Source organism: Salvelinus alpinus, chromosome 9 (assembly GCF_045679555.1).
Source record: "Salvelinus alpinus chromosome 9, SLU_Salpinus.1, whole genome shotgun sequence".
Classification (NCBI taxonomy): Eukaryota; Metazoa; Chordata; class Actinopteri; order Salmoniformes; family Salmonidae; genus Salvelinus; species Salvelinus alpinus.
Window position 1 is genome coordinate 42,755,365 of NC_092094.1, and position 20,553 is coordinate 42,775,917.

A 20,553-nucleotide genomic window follows, 5' to 3' on the forward strand; every position below is an offset into this window, starting at 1 on the left:
AAACCCATCTCAAAGTGTCAAAAGACCAGCAGCACCTCTGAGCTGCCTCTCCTCCCGCTGTCTATTGTAGAAGTACAGCAGCAACATCCACTTCCACTTTGACCTAAATCAAGGCATCTGTCATAGAGGCGGGCTACCCACCACCCACCCTTCTTCCCCACAAGTCCCCCATCTGCCAGCCTCTATCCTTCCTCCCCATCTCTGCTCTCTGCTCTCGCCTCATTTTCACTCTCACTCCATCACGCACACACAAACACGCAGATCAGCGCAGCGGTGTGTCTCTTCCTCCTGCCGGGGGGGTGGAGCTTGTTGTTGCAGAGAGGCTGGGTGGATGCTACCATACCATTGTGAATGTGATGGGGTGGGCGTGATCAGGGATAGGGAGCTCCTCCTTTGATGAGTGGGGCGGATAACAGGCGCAGACCCTAATCTGTTCCTGAGCTGTATACTGGAGCTAGAGGAAGGCATCCTCTGTGTTACTTAACTACCGTAGGCCCCGGTCCTGGGTTTGACCCCTTTCATGGGTTGCTTTGGTCTTTATCAAAAGGAGGAATAACTGTTTTGATGGCAACTCTGGTAAGATAACAGATTTCTGCATTCTAATCTCTTGATTTTAAAATAGATTCTGAAAAAAATAATTCATGGTGTTTTCATCCGTTAAAAAACAGAGGAAAAGGCTGAAGATGCTATCTCAAAGAGCCCTGCGCGTTTCAGCAAACTTTTTATATCTCAAAACAGAAATCATCCCAGGGGTGTTTTTGAGAAACCTTAAAAGATAAGCAAATGCAGTTAACAGTGTATATAAATGTAAATGAATGAGGAGGACCATGCATTTTTAACACGCAAGCATGAAACTCCAATTTCATCAAGATAGATTACGGGTGATATTACACAATCAATAGATACATTTCAGATACACTTTGCCCTGAAATGTATTGATGCATCAATGTAGCATTGCCGATGAAAATGTATTTGATACCACTGTAAGGGTAAGAAATTATGACCAGAATAGCAAGGATGGGAAAACAAAGTCTAAAGGGAGATACATCCATTGACCTTTTTTGTACTGTAGTTTCACAAAGATACTCATGAAAGATGGATTGCCATAGATTCCAGCACGATTCATTTTCACTGTAGTGTGCATTAAAAATAGCTATGGATGAGAGCATTTTGATGTTACAGTCAAATAATGTACCAGTAGTTTGTTGATGTGTTCTATGCTACATAGATCACAGAAGTGATTTGATGCTGCGTCTAAATGAGTGTAGATTCGGCTGCTCTACTTAGCTGGGCTGTACTTAGAGAGTATGTGTGAGAGAGTGTGCATGAAAGTGTGTGTGAGGGGGCAGGGTTCTTGCTGCACTGGAAAGGAACATGTAGTACTTATCCATAATAAATGTCTTGCCTACGCAAGCCAAAAGCCAAGCGTGGCGGTGAGTTACTGTCTTTAGATCCCACAGCCAGAACCGGCCTGTTAGCACGTCATCCCCCTCCTAACGAGACAACAGCCAGAGATCCCACTTCCATTCTATCTTATCCTGCTGTCATGAGGAGAGTGTTGACAGATGGGAGTGGAATGGGACACCCATCATAAGGACTCTCCATGCCAGGTCACAGAGGCCAGTGGGCCCAGTGGTCCTTAGGTAATTCAGTCAGGTTTTGTCTCTATTCCACATGAATCTTGATCACGATCAGACAGAAGATGGTATGTGGGTAACAGCTACATGAAATCCTCCAGAGCAATAGCTCCACATTTTAGATGTTGACAGGGTCACTTAGATGATTGTATCTCTAGGATGGTTGGTGTGCTTTGAGATAGGGCTTATATGGTTTGTACCAATACAGTACATAGTCTGGCCGGGGAAATGTATGTTTGATCAAAATAGACAGTTTGATTGGAGACTCCAGACTGAGCAATAGGACAAATCATCAATGCTTTGCTGCTACAAGTTCTGTAGTTAACTTAGATGCCCAAGGGAAATCACACAATCCAAGGTCTACTTTCACTCTGACGATTTCTCCACTGTTGGTCTATACAGGGACAATATGTAGATTCTAAAAAGTGAAAATACCAGGACTATGGTAAAATCAGGTATGAATACTTCAGGCATAAAGTAAAAACCACAAACAAATAGAACTAAATAGATGAATATGAAATATTCATAGAGGTAATTTCAGGTCAATCTATTTTGTTGATTGTTCATAAACAAATAGCTGAATTAAAAGCCAAATACTTACACAATGCTTTTTGAATGTACCAGGGGCATTATGTGGTTAGTTCAATATACTGGGGGTTGAGAACCAGGACCAGTAGTTTGTTTTTAAAGTGGGCCCTCCCACAGTAAGTGTCTGATAGAGGGAGTAAATTGACTGATATGTTATGCTAATGCTTGTACACATACAAAATCACTTCCTGCAATCTACGCAGAAGATTGCATGTGTAACAAGAAAAGAAGTGCAAGTCGGTCAATATCAATTTTCAATGAAAAGCGGACAACTAAAAAAAAGATACACTAATGATGGTATACATTAGAGCTCTATCCTCTAAATCAAAACATTTCAAAATGGTTGAAAATGTACTCGAATGCTAACTGCTTAAGAGTCTATTGATGCTATTTAGTTGTACAGCCGAGAGGTTTGGCGGCTGAAAATACTCTTGTACAGACTGTCCCTAGGTATGAATCTTTAATATGCTGCACTTTAAAGCATCTCTCTCTCTCTCTCTCTCTCTCTCTCTCTCTCTCTCTCTCTCTCTCTCTCTCTTTCTCTCCCCTGCTCTGGCACTCTCCCACGTTTTCTCTTCCTTTTCATGCCCCTTTCTCTCTCCGTAGTCTCATCGAACACCTCAAGGTGTGGTTTGAGGCTTTGTTGTTACATTTTATCTGTTGACACCATTCCTAATGTTTCTCATAATTTAAGTACATTTTCATAATTACAACAAAATGGTCTTCCAAAACAATACCAGTAATAAAAATAACGTAACAATGTGCTTCCTGAGACCCATCTCAGAGAAAGTGTCTCTTGCTCTAGGATGGATGGTTACAGGACGCAGTAAATAGAATGTGAAGTCAGATGCCAGTGGGTGCTTTAATATTTAACCATGAGTTACAGAAGCACAGCGGCACTTCTCCTAACGACACAGTCGATCTCCCACTTCATCGTAAACCGACGGCTCGGCTGGCATCACTGAACCTCTTCCAGCAGACCCTCTGCTCTCCCTCCTCGGGTCACAAAGGCTGTTCCGTGCCATCATATTTCTCATAACACATGTCTCGCAGCTCAGGCTTCCCAAAGGATTCGTTGGATTTTAATTGTCGACAATTTGAATGTTAGCTGCCAAGGCATATTGGTCATAGGAGACATGTCCTCTGTGTGCCTGAACATGCACACAGTGATTAATCTCTCCCTACAGCCGCTGCTGTGGGACAACATATTAATAGTCACGGCGACTTACAGTTATAGGCTATTATCTCAGATTGTAATAATACGAGAGTAATAATAATTCATTTGACTTATTACACATTTTGTTGTGTTACAGCCTGCATTCAAATGAGATATTTCTGTATTTAATTTGTAAAAGATTCTAAAACCATGTTTTCAGTTTGTCATTATGGGTTATTGTGTGTAGATGAGTGAGAGAAAAAACGATTTAATCTATTTTGAATTGAGGCTATAACCCAACAAAATGTGCAATATAAAATAAAAGTAAAAATAAAAACCACACAGGAACTATGATGTGAGTTAAAGAAACACGATACTGCGAGTATATACAGGTCAGTGCCACTACCTTGTTCAATGTGCAGGGGTACTGGAGTGGTTGAGGTGGGTTTATACATAAAAAGTGACTGGTTGGCTACATTGTTAACATGTACTGTATATCCTGTCTCCTGTGCTGAAGCATTGTTCACACAGCAATGTCATTGGGAGACTTGTTGAATGAGACTGATGAGACTGCCCGGAAATGAACAGTGGTTTCAATGAGCAACAGGCTATAACTAGGGGCCAGAGAGGGAATCGATAACAAAACATTCTTGAAGCTAATGTGTGATCTGCTTTATGTGCCTTGAAGCAAAGCTGTACTCACTGCAGGGCCAAGTGCTAGATGTTGGCCTCCCCCTCTCCATTTAATGGACCTCTCATTTGTATTTATCCCTCTCTATTTGCCAGCACACTGTCATCCCTCAGTATGGCCCCTGACTGGCACGACAGGCCTTTAAAGAGATGCTATATTCTCCTACCTACAGATGTAGGATCTTAATTTGAGCGAGTTTGCTACAGCAGGAAAATAATCCTGCAGCTATAAGGATAATGTGAATTATTTTGTAGATTATAGTTAATGTACTTTTTCGTAGGGGTTGATGCATTTTACATCAGGGCAAATCAAGTCTGACATTTTTTAAGTGAAACTTTGAATACACTACAAGTTTCCATAACTAAACAAACAAAGAACCTAAATCTGTAGGGATGGCTTGGTTTATATACTATATATACAAAAATATGTGGACACCACCTCAAATGAGTGGATTCGACTTTTTAAACCACACTCGTTGATGACAGGTGTATAAAATTGAGCACACAGCCATGCAATCTCCATAGACAAACATTGGCAGTAGAATGGCCCACACTGGAGAGCTCAGTGACTTTCAACATTGCACCATCATAGGATGCCAGGTTTCCAACAAGTCAGTTCGTCAAATTGCCCTGCTAGACCCGGTCAACTGTAAGTGCTGTTATTGTGAAGTGAGTAACAACGGCTCAGCCGCGAAGTGGTAGGCCACACAAGCTCACAGAACGGGACCGCCGAGTGCTGAAGCATGTAGAGCGTAAAAATCATCTGTCCTCAGTTGCAACACTCAATACCGAGTTCCAAACTGCCTCTGGAAGCAACATCAGTACCAGAACTGTTCGTAGTGAACTTCATGAATTGGGTTTTCATGGCCGAGCAGCCACACACAAGCCTAAGATCACCATGCGCAATGCCAAGCGTCGGCTGGAGTTGTGGAAAGCTTGCCGCGGTTGGACTCTGGAGTTGTGGAAAGCTTGCCGCGGTTGGACTCTGGAGTTGTGGAAAGCTTGCCGCGGTTGGACTCTGGAGTTGTGGAAAGCTTGCCGCGGTTGGACTCTGGAGTTGTGGAAAGCTTGCCGCGGTTGGACTCTGGAGTTGTGGAAAGCTTGCCGCGGTTGGACTCTGGAGTAGTGGAAATGTGTTCTCTGGAGTGATGAATCACGCTTCACCATCTGGCAGATGGACAGACAAATCTGGGATTGGCAGATGCCAGGAGAACGCTACCTGCCTGAGTGCATAGTGCCAACTGTAAAGTTTGGTGGAGGAGGAATAATGGTCTGGGGCTGTTTTTCGTGGTTTGGGCCCCTTAGTTCCAGTGAAGGTAAATCTTAGCACTATAGCATACAATGACATTCTAGACAATTCTGTTTCCAACTTTGTGGCAACAGTTTGGGGAAGGCCCTTTCCTGTTTCAGCATGACAATGCCCCCGTGCACAAAGCAAGGTCCAAACAGAAATGGTTTGTCGAGATCGGTGTGGAAGAACTTGACTGGCCTGCACAGAGCTATGACCTCAACTCCATCGAACACCTTTGGGATGATTTGGAACGCCGACTGCGATACAGGCCTAATCGCCCAACCTCACTAATGCTCTTGTGGCTGAATGGAATCAAGTCCCTGCAGCAATGTTCCAACATCTAGTGGAAAGCCTTCCCAGAAGAGTGTTACAGCAGCAAAGGGGGGACCAACTCCATATTAATGCCCATGATTTTGGAATGAGATGTTTGACGAGCACTTTTGGTCGTGTAGTGTATCTCTGATATTTACTATACCACCTAAACAGTGACATCTTCAAGGGACGTATCAGAATGTGTCTGTATCTTACTTGTATGTGAGATGTTGATGAAATACAAGTAACTGCCAAAATAAAGGAAACGCCAACATAAACAGAACAGCTTCAATGCACCTTGGCATAGATTCTACAAGTGTCTGGAACTCTATTGGAGGGATGCCACACCATTCTTACATGAGAAATTCCTTCATTTGGTGTTTTGTTGATGGTGGTGGAAAACGCTGTTTCAGGATCCGCTTTAGAATCTCCCAGAAATTTTCATTTGGGTTGAGATTTAGTGACTGAGACACAGAAACCTTTTAAGCCCCCTATGTTCCTTTGAGACGCCTCTTTCAAAGTCAGAGATCTCTTCTTTTATTATTTTTTATTTAAGAAGAAATTCTGGGCCTCCCGGGTGGTGCAGTGGTCTAAGGCAGCTGTGCCACCAGAGATTCTGGGTTCGAGCCCAGGCTCTGTCGCAGCTGGCCGCGACCGGGAGGCCCATGGAGCAGTGCACAATTGGCCCAGCGTAGTCCGGGTTAGGGAGGGTTTTGCCGGCATGGATATCCTTGTCTCATCGCGCACTAGCAACTCCTGTGGCGGGCCGGGCGCAGTACACGCTGACCAGGTCGCCAGGTGTACGGTGTTTCCTCTGACACATTGGTGCAGCTGGCTTCCGGGTTGGATGTGCGTTGTGTCAAGAAGCAGTGCGGCTTGGTTGGGTTGTGTTTCGGAGGACGCATGGCTCTCGACCTTCGCCTCTCCTGAGTCCGTACGGGAGTTGCAGCGATGAGACAAGACTGTAACTACTACCAATTGGGGAGAAATTAAAAAAGAACAAAATCTTATTTACAATGACGGCCTAGGAACAGTGGGTTAACTGCCTTGTTCAGGATCAGAACAACAGATTTTTACCTTGTCAGCTCGGGGATTCGATCTAGCAAACTTTCGGTTACTGGCCCGACACACTAGGCTACCTACCGCCCGCTCTAGCCATGATAGCCAAAATAATGGGCAACTGGGTATTTTTATACATAACCAAAAGCATGATGGGATATTAATTGCTTAATTAACTCAGGAACCACACCTGTGTGGAAGCACCTGCTTTCAAAATACGGTGTTTCCTTTATTTTGGCAGTTACCTGTACATTGCAATGTAGTGATAGCTGAAAACAATATTGACAAAGCAGTACACATGTGGGCCAATTCCACTTGCTGAGACTACACTGTACTGTTCGGTGTCTTGAACAGATGTTAAATGATTTTGGTTTTGGCTTGAGTTCTGTTTTTAACTAGAGTATTAGTCATTGCCTTTATTCGCAAGAAGCCCACAATGATGTAACAACACTGAAAAGCAGGTAATCTTCCCTTTATAATAAGAATTACTTGAGCATCAGATCTCAACCTGATACACCAGATGTTTGATTTAGCCCTAATTAAGACCAAAATAAAGAGATACGTATCTCTAATAGAGAGCACAGTGAGACCCCAATTAGTGAGAAGAGGGGATGAGAAGAGATGACAGGACAAGACAGCCAGTTACTCTCTGACGTGAAGAGAACTCTTTCAACTTGTGAAAAATAACAAGACGTCATTAACAGTTGAGCGAGACATTTCAAATGAACTTCGGAAGCATTAAAGTACTGCATCTCTTCGAACCAAACAAACTTCATAGTCATAATAGTAGAGTATGTGTAGTGTCCTCAGTATTTTTCTATGGTCTAGTAATAGATAGAGTCAGAGCCATAGATATAGATATATATGGCTTGAGAAAGAGTGCTTACCAAATGTGAGAAGTACAGGCTGGCGTTATGTAACACCCAGCTGGGCATGACATCCTCAGAGAGCGAGAGAGAGAGAACCACGGCAGGATGGGCGGGGCAGTGACCTGAAACCCTCAGGATCATGGGAGAAGTGCTGCCCTCTGACCAGAGCGAGAGGGATGTTCATATGAGACATTGTTTCGATTGTATGTTTTCAGAGATATACAATGAAACATTTTCAAAGTTGACCACCTGGTTAGAGATAAGTTACGAATGGCCTCCTATGTCACCTTTCAGGGAAAGCTTTCACATTTCCCAGGTTACATTTATACTGTGTTATCCTCCTTTCCAGACAACGAATGCCTAGATTAGATCCAGTCAAGAAGCAGAGATGTCAACATTGTCTCATAAAACCAGCCTCCTCACTCACACGGAGAAAAGCAAACCAAGGAAATGGAGGAGGGTTTCTTCATTCAGCCAGACATTAATTTCCTTCTCATACACATCAACAAAAGCCAGGTCTCCTCCTGCTATCCTTCAATCCTGACTTTATCAGTGCTGTGTCCTGTGTGAGGGTCGTACTATAACAGGGCAAGGGAGGATGGAGTACTGATTTTTTTTTATATTTGGCCCTTTTTCTCTGCCGCTGAAAATGTAATCTAAAGCTTTTGGAACAGCTCTGGACGGAATGCAATTTCTGCAGTCTGAAGCAGGATTAAATTGCGGCTTGCATCTGTCATGATGACAGTCGATCTCAATGGCTGATTTCTCTCTCTCTCTTACACACTCGCTCTCCCTCTTTGCATTAGTGTAAGGGTGTGGCCCTTCCCTGTGGAGAGAGAGAGAGAGATACAGAGAGATAGAGAGAGTGAGATGGAGATGGAGAGGTGCTGTTGACCAGCCTGAACACAGATCAGATCAGCCGGGGGGCTGGTTGAGGTTTAATCTCAGTGCAAGGGGATTACAGATTGTTCATTGTGTTTGAACACTGCACAGCACGTACTGCATGTCATTTAGTTCCGGCCAACCGCCGATCTCATTGCTCAACATGTATTCCATCAAGCAATGCCAATAATCACCATGACTCACAGCCTCTCATGTCTTCCTGGTTTGATTGAATGGGGGTCTGTTGGGCCTGTCAATTAGCAACTGACCTCTCAAATTAACTTTTTGAAGCTCGCTATAATTACAAACTGAGAATTCTATCATGAAATGTGACGCCTTTCTCCCTGTTCATGAATATGTCATGTATGACATTAGGCTTTCCACGGTTTATGTTAGCTGCCTAAACTTTTCCTCGAATAACAGCGTGGCAGGTCAAGGTCAGGCCGAAGGGTTGTTACAGAGGTTGCTATTATTACAGGTTCAGCAATTACGTAAGTGTACCGCAGGCCTAATGCAGCACCCAGGTGCTCTTCGCCGTACTCTAGCTCCCTAATGGTTCTCCTGTGTCTTTCTACCTGATCCCCTGCATTATGCCAGTCTCTGTTCCTTTGATCACTGAAGTAGTCATGATGTACTACCGTCTCAGAAATAACCACCTCATCACCATACACTCCTTAGAAGCACAGAACCAGCTATATTAAGGGAGACAATCAGAAGCAAGGCACTGAAAATGAACCGCTGGCCGGATGTACAGATCCAGGCGAAACCGAGAGAAACCTGACTACAGAAACAAAGACCACTTCTACCAGGTTGACCCAGATTTATGCCTGCAAAACCACCTGCAGTTTCCCTTAGATGTAGCTTACGCGGAGCGGATGCCAAGGGAGTGACGGTCCATAGCCTAGGTACGTTGGTATGAAGAAGCCAGCCCCCCTACACATGTAGAGAAAGGTAAAACCTAATGGTTACAGATGCATCTGATGCAGGCTGAAATCGCTACATCATCTCATTACTTGATTGATTGAGGGCAGAACACATCTTTCATTTTGTCAAGACGCCAGCTGATCAAAATCACTTCCCAGGCGTAACCTGGTGACTCATCTAGTATAGCTGATAACATTACAGTGTTACGATGTTATAGAGCCCAAACAAAATGGAGCTCTTGCCGCAGAGACTATTGGCATCGCTGTTGTTACTCAGAGATCTGAAGATCAGGTTGTGACTCGTGCCCAGAATGCCATCCTCAGGATATCTCTACCTGGTGTTGTCATGGTACGCCACACACTGTGCCAGGAAACAGAGGCTGTGCTCACTGATGAGGATACACAGGGGGGTCTGGCATACACTCACAGACAACAGACAGAAAAAAATTGTGTTACAAGGCAAGCATCAATGTAGTGGTAATCGGGTCCAGTTCAGTTCGATCGAATTGCCTTCACAACAATGTCTGGTGGAGAAATACTGTAGGAGGCTATATGAGTCTACCCTGTCTGTTTGTTTACAGCCAGCTTCGTCAAATGTAGTAAATCTATGCCTATGTGTGTTAAATATTGAGATTTTACTGAAAAGGAAAAGTAATACATATTTAGTCTGTAGCCTTGAGAGTGTCTGCCTCTCTCACTCCGTTGAATTACTCTGTCAGAAGACACCACAATATATAATAAACCTCATATTTCACGCTCGAATTCTCCTGACCGAGTTATATGAATTCATATGGATGAGCATAGAACTCATGAAGCTGAAATGAAAATACATTTAGCTGGATATTCCCCTATGATCTAAGTGAGCTCCTTATTCTCTTCTCTGCTGTCTACACATGCACACACACACACACAGCCGCACACACACACACATGAATACGCGCCCACACACACACACACACACACCTTTCCTGAGTTGCTGTTAATGAAGCAGAACCAGACTTCCAATCCCACTGTACACAGTAATCAGCATCAAGGTCATCAGCAATGGCCCTTTATTTTCCACCATACTCTCCTTCACTATAGAAAGACATTTTCCTTCTGTTTCTGGAAGGAGGCCTAATACGCGTGAAATTATGTCTGTGTAAAGAAACTTCTCGTGGCATGCTCTCCTCAAAATAACGAGCTTCAGATGTTTTGAAAGCAAATGGCAGTGAGATCAGTTTGATAAACATCCGTTCAACTAAATAGCGCAGGACTGGGTGGGCTCACTGCTCCTCATCACATCTTTATTGCTGTGGACCATGAAAGATTCAAGAAGCTATGTATTATTATCATCCACTCTCCGACAAGTGGAGGAAAGAAGAGAAGAGAGATAGGGTTGAGTAGGAATGATTTCAGGGGAAAGGAAGAACACATTGTTACGATGTCGCTACACAATTCCCACTGTGGAAGCCTGAATCCTGATATCCACTGGTGACCTGGCAGGAGAAACTGCAGACCACGCAACTGAAATGTTCAGTGAACTATAACTCAAAGTACCATGATGTACTTTTTTCTTTAATAGTGTCTATATGCCTAAAAACAAATCTCCATTCAGGGTCAATTACAGGACAGTAATGAATAATACACCACTCTGTGTTTTGATCATCACTGTGGTTACTAGTCTGCCTTCTGTAAATGTATACAATGTTGCTGCTTCCAACATAAAGCCTATTTATTTTGTATCGTTAGTGAAAAGGAATCCCTGTTTGAGTAGCACATCTCTATGCTACCTGCAAAATGTTCTACCTCGTTCAAGGAACGATTCGATTCCCATGGACAGCCTCCTGTGTCAAGCTTCCTTTGTCACATTATGACACTATTGTGTCCTCTCCTGGTGCTGCTAGCCGAACCCCTCCAGGGCTGTATCCTCTCCTGGTGCTGCTAGTGGAACCCCTCCAGGGCTGTATCCTCTCCTGGTGCTGCTAGCCGAACCCCTCCAGGGCTGTATCCTCTCCTGGTGCTGCTAGCCGAACCCCTCCAGGGCTGTATCCTCTCCTGGTGCTGCTAGTGGAACCCCTCCAGGGCTGTATCCTCTCCTGGTGCTGCTAGTGGAACCCCTCCAGGGCTGTATCCTCTCCTGGTGCTGCTAGCCGAACCCCTCCAGGGCTGTATCCTCTCCTGGTGCTGCTAGTGGAACCCCTCCAGGGCTGTATCCTCTCCTGGTGCTGCTAGCCGAACCCATCCAGGGCTGTATCCTCTCCTGGTGCTGCTAGCCGAACCCATCCAGGGCTGTGTCCTCTCCTGGTGCTGCTAGCCGAACCCCTCCAGGGCTGTATCCTCTCCTGGTGCTGCTAGTGGAACCCCTCCAGGGCTGTATCCTCTCCTGGTGCTGCTAGTGGAACCCCTCCAGGGCTGTATCCTCTCCTGGTGCTGCTAGCCGAACCCCTCCAGGGCTGTATCCTCTCCTGGTGCTGCTAGCCGAACCCATCCAGGGCTGTATCCTCTCCTGGTGCTGCTAGTGGAACCCCTCCAGGGCTGTATCCTCTCCTGGTGCTGCTAGCCGAACCCCTCCAGGGCTGTATCCTCTCCTGGTGCTGCTAGTGGAACCCCTCCAGGGCTGTATCCTCTCCTGGTGCTGCTAGTGGAACCCCTCCAGGGCTGTATCCTCTCCTGGTGCTGCTAGCCGAACCCCTCCAGGGCTGTATCCTCTCCTGGTGCTGCTAGCCGAACCCCTCCAGGGCTGTGTCCTCTCCTGGTGCTGCTAGCCGAACCCCTCCAGGGCTGTGTCCTTTCCTGGTGCTGCTAGCCGAACCCCTCCAGGGCTGTATCCTATCCTGGTGCTGCTAGTGAAACCCCTCCAGGGCTGTATCCTCTCCTGGTGCTGCTAGCCGAACCCCTCCAGGGCTGTGTCCTCTCCTGGTGCTGCTAGCCGAACCCCTCCAGGGCTGTGTCCTCTCCTGGTGCTGCTAGCCGAACCCCTCCAGGGCTGTATCCTCTCCTGGTGTTTCAGAGTTCCTTCCTTTTATCACGGCATCACTCTAATATTAGAACAAAGAAGAATTCATTAAGATTGAATGTAGTTATGTGGTAAGATTCCGGCAAGCCTGAAATGTAAGTTTTCTTTGCATGGTGCTCCAAACGAAAACAGGAAAGGGCCAGTACCTAGAGTACTGGACCCTCCACAACTTTATCACACATACATATAGTATATATATATTTTTTAAATGTAACCTTTATTTAACCAGGCAAGTCAGCTAAGCACAAATTCTTTTTTACAATGACGGCCTACCAAGGAACAGTGGGTTAACTGCCTTGTTCAGTGGCAGAATGACAGATTTTTACCTTGTCAGCTCAGGGATTTGATCCAGCAACCTTTCACTTACTGGCCCAATACTCTAACCACGAGTGAAATGCCTGATCAAATTCCTTATATGCCTTTTGTTGTCACGCCCTGATCTGTTTCACCTATTCCTGTGATTGTCTCCACCCCCCCCAGGTGTCGCTTATTTTCCCCAGTGTATTTATCCCTGTGTTTCCTGTATCTCTGTGTCAGTTCGTCTTGTATGTTTAGTCAAGTCAACCAGTGTGTTTTTCCCCGTACTCCTTTTTCTATTCTCTTTTTATAGTCCTCCCGGTTTTGACCCTTGCCTGTTTCTGGACTTTGTACCCGCCTGCCTTGACCACAAGCCTGTCTGTCACTCTGTACCTCCTGGACTCTGATCTGGTTTTGACCTTTTAGCCTGTCCACGACCAGTCTCTTGCCTACCCCTTTGGATTATTAAACATTGTAAGTCTCCAACCATCTGCATCTGGGTCTCGCCTTGTGCCTTGATATTTGTATGTTAAACATGCCGTGCATTTGTGATTACTTAAAGTTTTGACTGTACTATGTTGCAAAACACAGCCTACAGTCTTTATACAGTAGTGAATTCCACCATTTACACCTCGTTGTACTGGTCAGCAGTGAATTGGAAAACAGAGCATAGGTTAATACTTCTCTCTGACTTCCTTCTCGCTCTCTCTGTCCCACTCTGTTCTGTCTCAGTAAGGAGCTCATTGTGTCTCTGGGTTCTCAGTACATGGTATCAGGTTGAGTTGGTAAACATGCTGAAAGTGATTCCCTCCCTGAGCCAAGTCTATATGGACGCTATCTGTGACCTTCACTTGTCTTAGTCAACATATAAAAAGTGGCACTGGAGCAGGTTCAGCAGTTTTCAGGCATGGTCACGGCTTTCAGGACAAAAGTGCTGCATTTTCACACTTTATGAAGGGAAATAGATGATGTCAGGGTTATTGAAATGCAGGTCTTAAGGTCTGCAGAGCTGCTGGTTTTCAGTTCTACCTGATAGACATACTGTAGAGTACAGTATCATCCAATGGTAAAATATATTTGATTTAGCAGACGCTTTTATCCAAAGGGACTTACAGTCATGTGTGCATCCATTTTACGTATGGTTGGCCCCAGGAATCGTACCCACAACCCTGGCGGTGCAAGCACCATGCTATACCAACTGAGCCATGCAGGACCGCTGTATCTGTCCCTTAAGAACCTAGCGGGACAAGAGGAAAACCAGCATCGCTGCAGAACTTCAAGGCCCATATCGTATGCTTTTAATAGTCTTGCCTCTGCAATATGAAAGAAAAGAAGATGTGTACTGTACCATTGTGAATCCATCTCAACAACTCTAGCTGATTGTGTTGCATTCTTTAATCTTAACATAGACGGACAAACATCATTCCGAGAGCTATGGAATTAGGCAGGGGGAACAGCTGCTTTGAAATGTATTACAAATTGATTTTACTCAGACAACCATCTTCAAACTGGATTGCAGTGGGACCAATGCCTTGAGGAGCCGTGCATTACTAATGATACCATACCTTGTGGCATATTCACAGTCTTCTTCCCCTGACCCCCTAATCTATTCACTCAGGATGATTGTGTCACACAAGACAACCTTCCAGCCTGTTCTCATCCAAATTACCATGAATTACCATTTCATCTTTGTAGTGAAAAGGCCCTTGGTAAGAGCTGTGTGTAGAACAGAAGTAGTGTACTTGGCGAGGGAAGGCTGCGGTATGCTGTGGAGGAGTCTTGGGAAGACGTATGGCTGAAGGCAGGCAGGCTGAGTGTGAAGGAGGTTGGGAGGCGTTAATGAGATGCCAGAGAGGAGGACAGAGATCCTGGAGAGTTACACACACACATGCACACACTAGCACCTGGCTTGGCTGCATACCTCCTGGGTCTCCTTATTTGTTTAATGAATCCAAGAACATGCTAATGTCCCTCACAGTGTCTCTCTTTACACCATGATTCAAATTAGAATGTTAATTAAAGTTTAGTCCCTCGTATACAGATGTAAAATCTTAATTTGATCACTCTTTTGTTGCTGAGAATTTTCCTGCACAACAGGAAATGCAAACTTGTAGTGTATTCAAGGTTTAAAAAGGCTTCTAAAGTTACTCATTTCCACTTTAAAATGTCAGACTTGATTTACCCTAACAAAATAATAATTTTATCAATTATAACCCACATAATAGTTCACATTGCCTGTTGCTACAAGATTATTTTCCCGCTGTAAAAAACTGGCTCAAATTAAGTGTGATCATATCCCTACAAAGGAATACCAAATGTATACTACTACACTACAGAATGTAGGCTATTACATTCTCAAAGGTTGGCTGATATATCATATTTAGAGGAATAAGGAATAACTAAACATTTTGATTATTCTCAGTGAGACACGTTTGCCTTCTAATGGATGAATGATTAAACTATGATACCCATGTAACTCCACTTCCTCGACAGCAGCCACAGTGTCCTCTCAGTGTAGTGACACAATGGTAGTAAGTGATAGAGAGGGGGGAGGGGGGGGGGCGATGCGGTGTAGTTGAGGCATCCAGAGAGCCAGTAGAGACTAGTGACAGCCAGGCAGCATTAACCCGGGCGAGACAAATCTCATTTTCAGCATTACCAGGCTCTTTGGTGTGTGAGAGGGCTGAAGAAAAGGCTTACTTGTGAATGTGACAGCGTGGCTTCCCTCCTTTACCACGCTCAGGCTGTAGAGATGTAAAGAGAACTGTTATGGGGTGGATTAGTGGGGGAGATTTGTTCGACTGGTTATGTCATTATCAGAGTTGTCAAAGACGTGAAACTGCTTCATCTGAAATGGAACAATAGAAAAAAGAAGACAAAATAATAATAATTACCCTTCAAATTGTATTGTTTGCTCGGCAAAGAGTTGATACAGAATTACCAAGATGTGATCTATAGGTTTAGAGGTTTAAACTAGAATCTAGATTTCAATCTGCACCATGTGAAACAAATTAACAGAATTTATTTAGCAAGTGATTCGTATCCAAGAAATAAGAAAAATATGTTTTTATACGCTCAATAATTACACAATTATACGTCTCATTGGGTGTGGTGTGTGTTAATATTGTTGTCTACTATATTCCATTTGTGTTGTAGTGTGAGCTGAATGATCTGAGAGGGTATGACATTATACATCAAGGCAATGGCCTAAGGTAGCATATTACTACAGACATGTTTAGGTAGCGGTAGGAATTCTCTAAGGAACCTATTAAAATGGATAATTTCAAGGAATTCATTTATCATGCCAGTGAACCTCCGGTGACATTTTCATGCAATCTGAAACTGCATCCAGCTGTTTCAGTACTGAGTCCATTAAAACTGGGAAAAGGCCCTACAGTAGATAGATGCAGTAGATCCCAATGATCTACAATATGTCTAGTTTCAGCTCCCAGTCAAATCTATACAAAATGGATGAAACATTCCCAAGTGTTCTGAGTAAATCAACAGAGTATTGATTTTGTTATCAATCATAAGAAATATGAACAGCATAACCGAATACAATTTCTCTTTCAGGTTCAGCATGAGGCCTTGTGAAGAACTGAACAGGCGAAAGTAGCTACTCGACAAAAAACACTATTGTTCCAATACAGGTACTGCTAAAAAGAGTAGTTGAACAACAACCTCCTCAGAACAGGAACAAGAAACAACTGCATCTGGAATACAAGAACACACACGGAGCAAAGCACCGGAACAAGGTGTCCAGGAGTATGCCAGTCTAGTCTAGAATCCTCTGAAGGATTTCACTGCAACAGTGCTAACTTGGCTGTAGCGTCTCAGCGGCATCATGGCTGACCCTTACCAGAACAACGTGTACCACCAAGGAGGAGGTGACCCCTACGGCACCTACGGAGAGGGAGGAGGCCAGGGGGGCTACGGTTACCAGGGCGAGTCCTACCCTCAGGAGGAGGACGCAGCCAGCGATGCCACGGAGGGCCATGATGACGAGGACCAGATGTACGAGGGGGAGTACCAGGGGATCCCCCACCCTGACGAGGTGAAGGCGGCCCAGAGGGCAGCGAGGGCCAAGGCCAGGCAGGCTCAGGCAGGGGCTACGGAGCTGGAGGAGCTGGCTGAGCAGTATGAGGATATCATGGAGGACTGTGGGCATGGACGGTTCCAGTGGACCCTGTTTATAGTGCTGGGCCTGGCCCTCATGGCTGACGGGGTGGAGTGTTTTGTGGTGGGGTTCGTGCTGCCCAGTGCGGAGAAGGACATGTGCTTATCCAATGGAGAGAAAGGCATGCTAGGTGAGTCATGGATAAATGCCATTACTTGTTAGAAGACATACAGCCCATACTAACGCGTTTACAATGTCTGGGTCAACTGATTCCAGCCAATAGCAGCCTGGCAATCAATACTAGCCAGCAGGTACTTAAGTACTCCGTAAATTAGAAATGCTCTCAAATTAGCTAATGGCACAGTCGATTTCAAGATTAATCTGTTTGCTTGTCATGCTCTACTGGACGTCAATATATTCCTGCTTAGTGAAGCCGGTGGGAAATTTATGATCTGTATCCCCACAGCAAATAACACATTATTTTTGGCAACCGGAACGGGTCTGAGGCACGCCACCAATCACACTGATTGAGACCATGCAGCATTTTGCAGGTCCATGTCTGAGGGAAATGGGTCCTCTTTCCATTCCACCTTAACAACAGCAGCTAGCTAAATAAGCACATCAGACGAGTTCACAACATTTCTGAACGGTTCTTCTCAGAGACAGACGTAGAATATTTGAACACATAACAGGGCATTCAAATGTTCAAGGTTTTCTACTCAAAGGCTTGATAAAAGAACTGGCCTATCTAAAATAACTGACGGAGATAAATCAAACTGGACATGGGAAAATTTGGTTAAGAATACGACATCTTTGAAGAGTGGGACACATTGTTCTAGTGCAGTGGTGAATTAGTAATTCAGAGTTAACAATACAAGACAAGTCCTTCACTTTGAAGCCTGTGGGTGGAAGCTGTCCAAGGAGACAAATATCTGGGATGAGAGGGCTTTTTTTTTCTCCCTCTCTCCAGCCAACAGCCTCCTCCCAGCGGCCACAAGCAGGCTGTACTGATAGTACTGAGTCAGCAGGTAGCTGAGGAGAGGAGATCGATAGCTACTCTACTGACCTTGCGTCTAGGATACGTACTGTTCGCCTGCTGCTTCACTTTCCTTCGGCTAACTTATGCTGCAGCAATCACAATCACAATCACAATCAACTTTTATTCACTGTACTGTACATTCTGCAGCCCTCACATCTCAGACTGACTGACATGCCCAAAGTAATGGCACTTCGAGTATAAATAATGTTTTGAATTGAATTGAATTGAATAGGTATGGTGGTTTCAGGGTACTTTTAGGTACTCGGAGGAAACAGGGCATGCTTGATCACAGTGAAACATCTCATGTAGCATCTCCTTTTAAAAGGAATAAGTTAGCAGATGTTCTGTTTTGGTGTGGCATGAATGCTGCTCTTTACAGTAATTTCATCTACATATTTTAGTCCAAATTTACAGAATGCACTCTGGTTTTTCCTCAAGGGTTGATATGTTCACTCCTTAACTATAAGCAATCAGCTTCAATGGGACTGAAATATGAGCTGCCTCTAATCCACACTTTCACTGTGATCACCACAGCATACATTCTGACTCAATGGGTGGAAGCTGTCCAATCAGAAGGCAGAGTGGCAGCAGTGTCACTAACCTTCGGGGAGAGGAGGGTGGGGGATTGGTCGTCTTCTCCTTATCCGGTGATGGGCGGGCCTTCGCTCTCACACCAGTCATCACCCACACCCCCCATGGCAGTGCCATCTGCAGTGACATCGTGGCCCAGAGCGTGATACCAGGCTTTGGCGCTAGGCACATTGATACATTTAGTTATTTTGGGAAGATTCTTCCCCAGTGATAGATGGGTATGGTTGAGCTTTAGGCGTACATATACAGTACAGTGCATAGAAAAGTGTCACAGAAAAGTACTAGAAGGGTCACATACGTTATAGGTACTTATCTGGGGCTTAAATAGTCTTTATCTGAAAATACTGTACTTGCTTGCTGAGGCACAAACACAGCCAACTACAGGATTCTATCAAATGTCAGCATTTACTTGAACTAAAAGAAAATTATACTTGACGCAGCCTTTCATTATATGCTAAAAATACTTGTTCCAGCCAAGCTTTGCAAGATGGACAAAGGTACACATTAAACGGTATGTTCTAAAAAGAGACACCCCACTGAGAAGTAAAAACACAAAAAAATCATTATGACATCTAAATAGCATACCTGTTACCATTGTTAAGGCTTTACAAAGGACCACTCAAGGCTATTAATTTGACCAAAAACACTTAGTCTGTTGTTACCTTAGAAACACGATTTTCCCTCTCTGACCTAGCCCTTGAGAGAGTAAGAATGCAGAGTACAAAAAATGGGTATAAACATGTACAATTATTCCAATAAATGTTTGTGATAAGAGAATTTTGTTCTCCAGGTTCATAACCCAATTTAATTATATTACTCAGTCTGCGAACCAGAATTTGTAAGATCCTGGTCGAATGAAACAGACGGAGGCCCAGCTAAATAGTCAAAAAGGTTTATTCACAGGAACGTTCTCCAATCAAGAATACAAAACAATTCATTTTATACTGACTTCTCACGCCCACACATTCACACACCCATACGCACACACATACACATACACACATACATACACACATACACACAAACAGACGCACACACATGTCCTGCTACCCAGCCGACAGAGATTAGTGACCTTGTCCTTGACACGTACTCCCTGTTCCCTCCCAAATCTCTAGTCAGGTCGGCACCAAGCTCAGACAGTCAGTGTTTATAATACCATAAAGACATATTGTCTTTACCCTAATTCTGACTAGGACTACACATTTATTGATTATGATTTTATACATTCTAATCACTTCCATACAATTATATGTTTCAGGGCGGAATATTCTAATCATTCAATTAACAGATAATTCTCACCTAACAGTTTGTCTTTGAGTGTGTCCAACTAAACATGTTTTTTATTACACAAATTATTTCATTAATGAGAGATTTCTCAATACTGTCCATAGGACATTGTCCTGCATTTTGGCCGGGTTAGGCCGTCATCTCTCAGGAGAGATGGACAAGCCTGCCCCACGGTGGACAACATCAAAGTGTCACCAATGCCCAGCTATCACGATGTGCTGGGGCTACTGGGCTCTTTTAGTAGTTGAGCAATTCAAGAACAACTCTGTAAATTGTATGTTCCCTAAAATACAATGCTGGGATCCATAAAAACACAACCAGAATGTAGGGTCACAAACAGAATGTATGGTCACAACCAGAATGTATGGTCACAAACAGAACGTATGGTCACAACCAGAACGTATGGTCACAAACAGAACGTATGGTCACAACCAGAATGTATGGTCACAAACAGAACGTATGGTCACAACCAGAACGTATGGTCACAACCAGAACGTATGGTCACAACCAGAACGTATGGTCACAACCAGAACGTATGGTCACAACCAGAACGTATGGTCACAACCAGAACGTATGGTCACAACCAGAACGTATGGTCACAACCAGAATGTATGGTCACAACCAGAATGTATGGTCACAACCAGAATGTATGGTCACAAACAGAACGTATGGTCACAACCAGAACGTATGGTCACAAACAGAACGTATGGTCACAACCAGAATGTATGGTCACAAACAGAACGTATGGTCACAACCAGAATGTATGGTCACAAACAGAACGTATGGTCACAACCAGAACGTATGGTCACAACCAGAA

General features: G+C 44.3%; 1 protein-coding gene across 1 annotated transcript in view; it reads left to right on the forward strand.

Moving 5' to 3' along the window:
• The first annotated feature begins 449 nt into the window (after positions 1-449).
• Positions 450-20,553, forward strand: part of sv2bb (synaptic vesicle glycoprotein 2Bb) — a 29,321-nt gene continuing 9,217 nt past the window's right edge. Inside the window, exons 1-2 of the mRNA XM_071326265.1 lie at positions 450-576; positions 16,276-17,009. Coding sequence (XP_071182366.1) covers positions 16,547-17,009 — 463 coding nt within the window. The 5' untranslated portion in view covers positions 450-576; positions 16,276-16,546. The remainder of the gene's footprint in view (positions 577-16,275; positions 17,010-20,553) is intronic.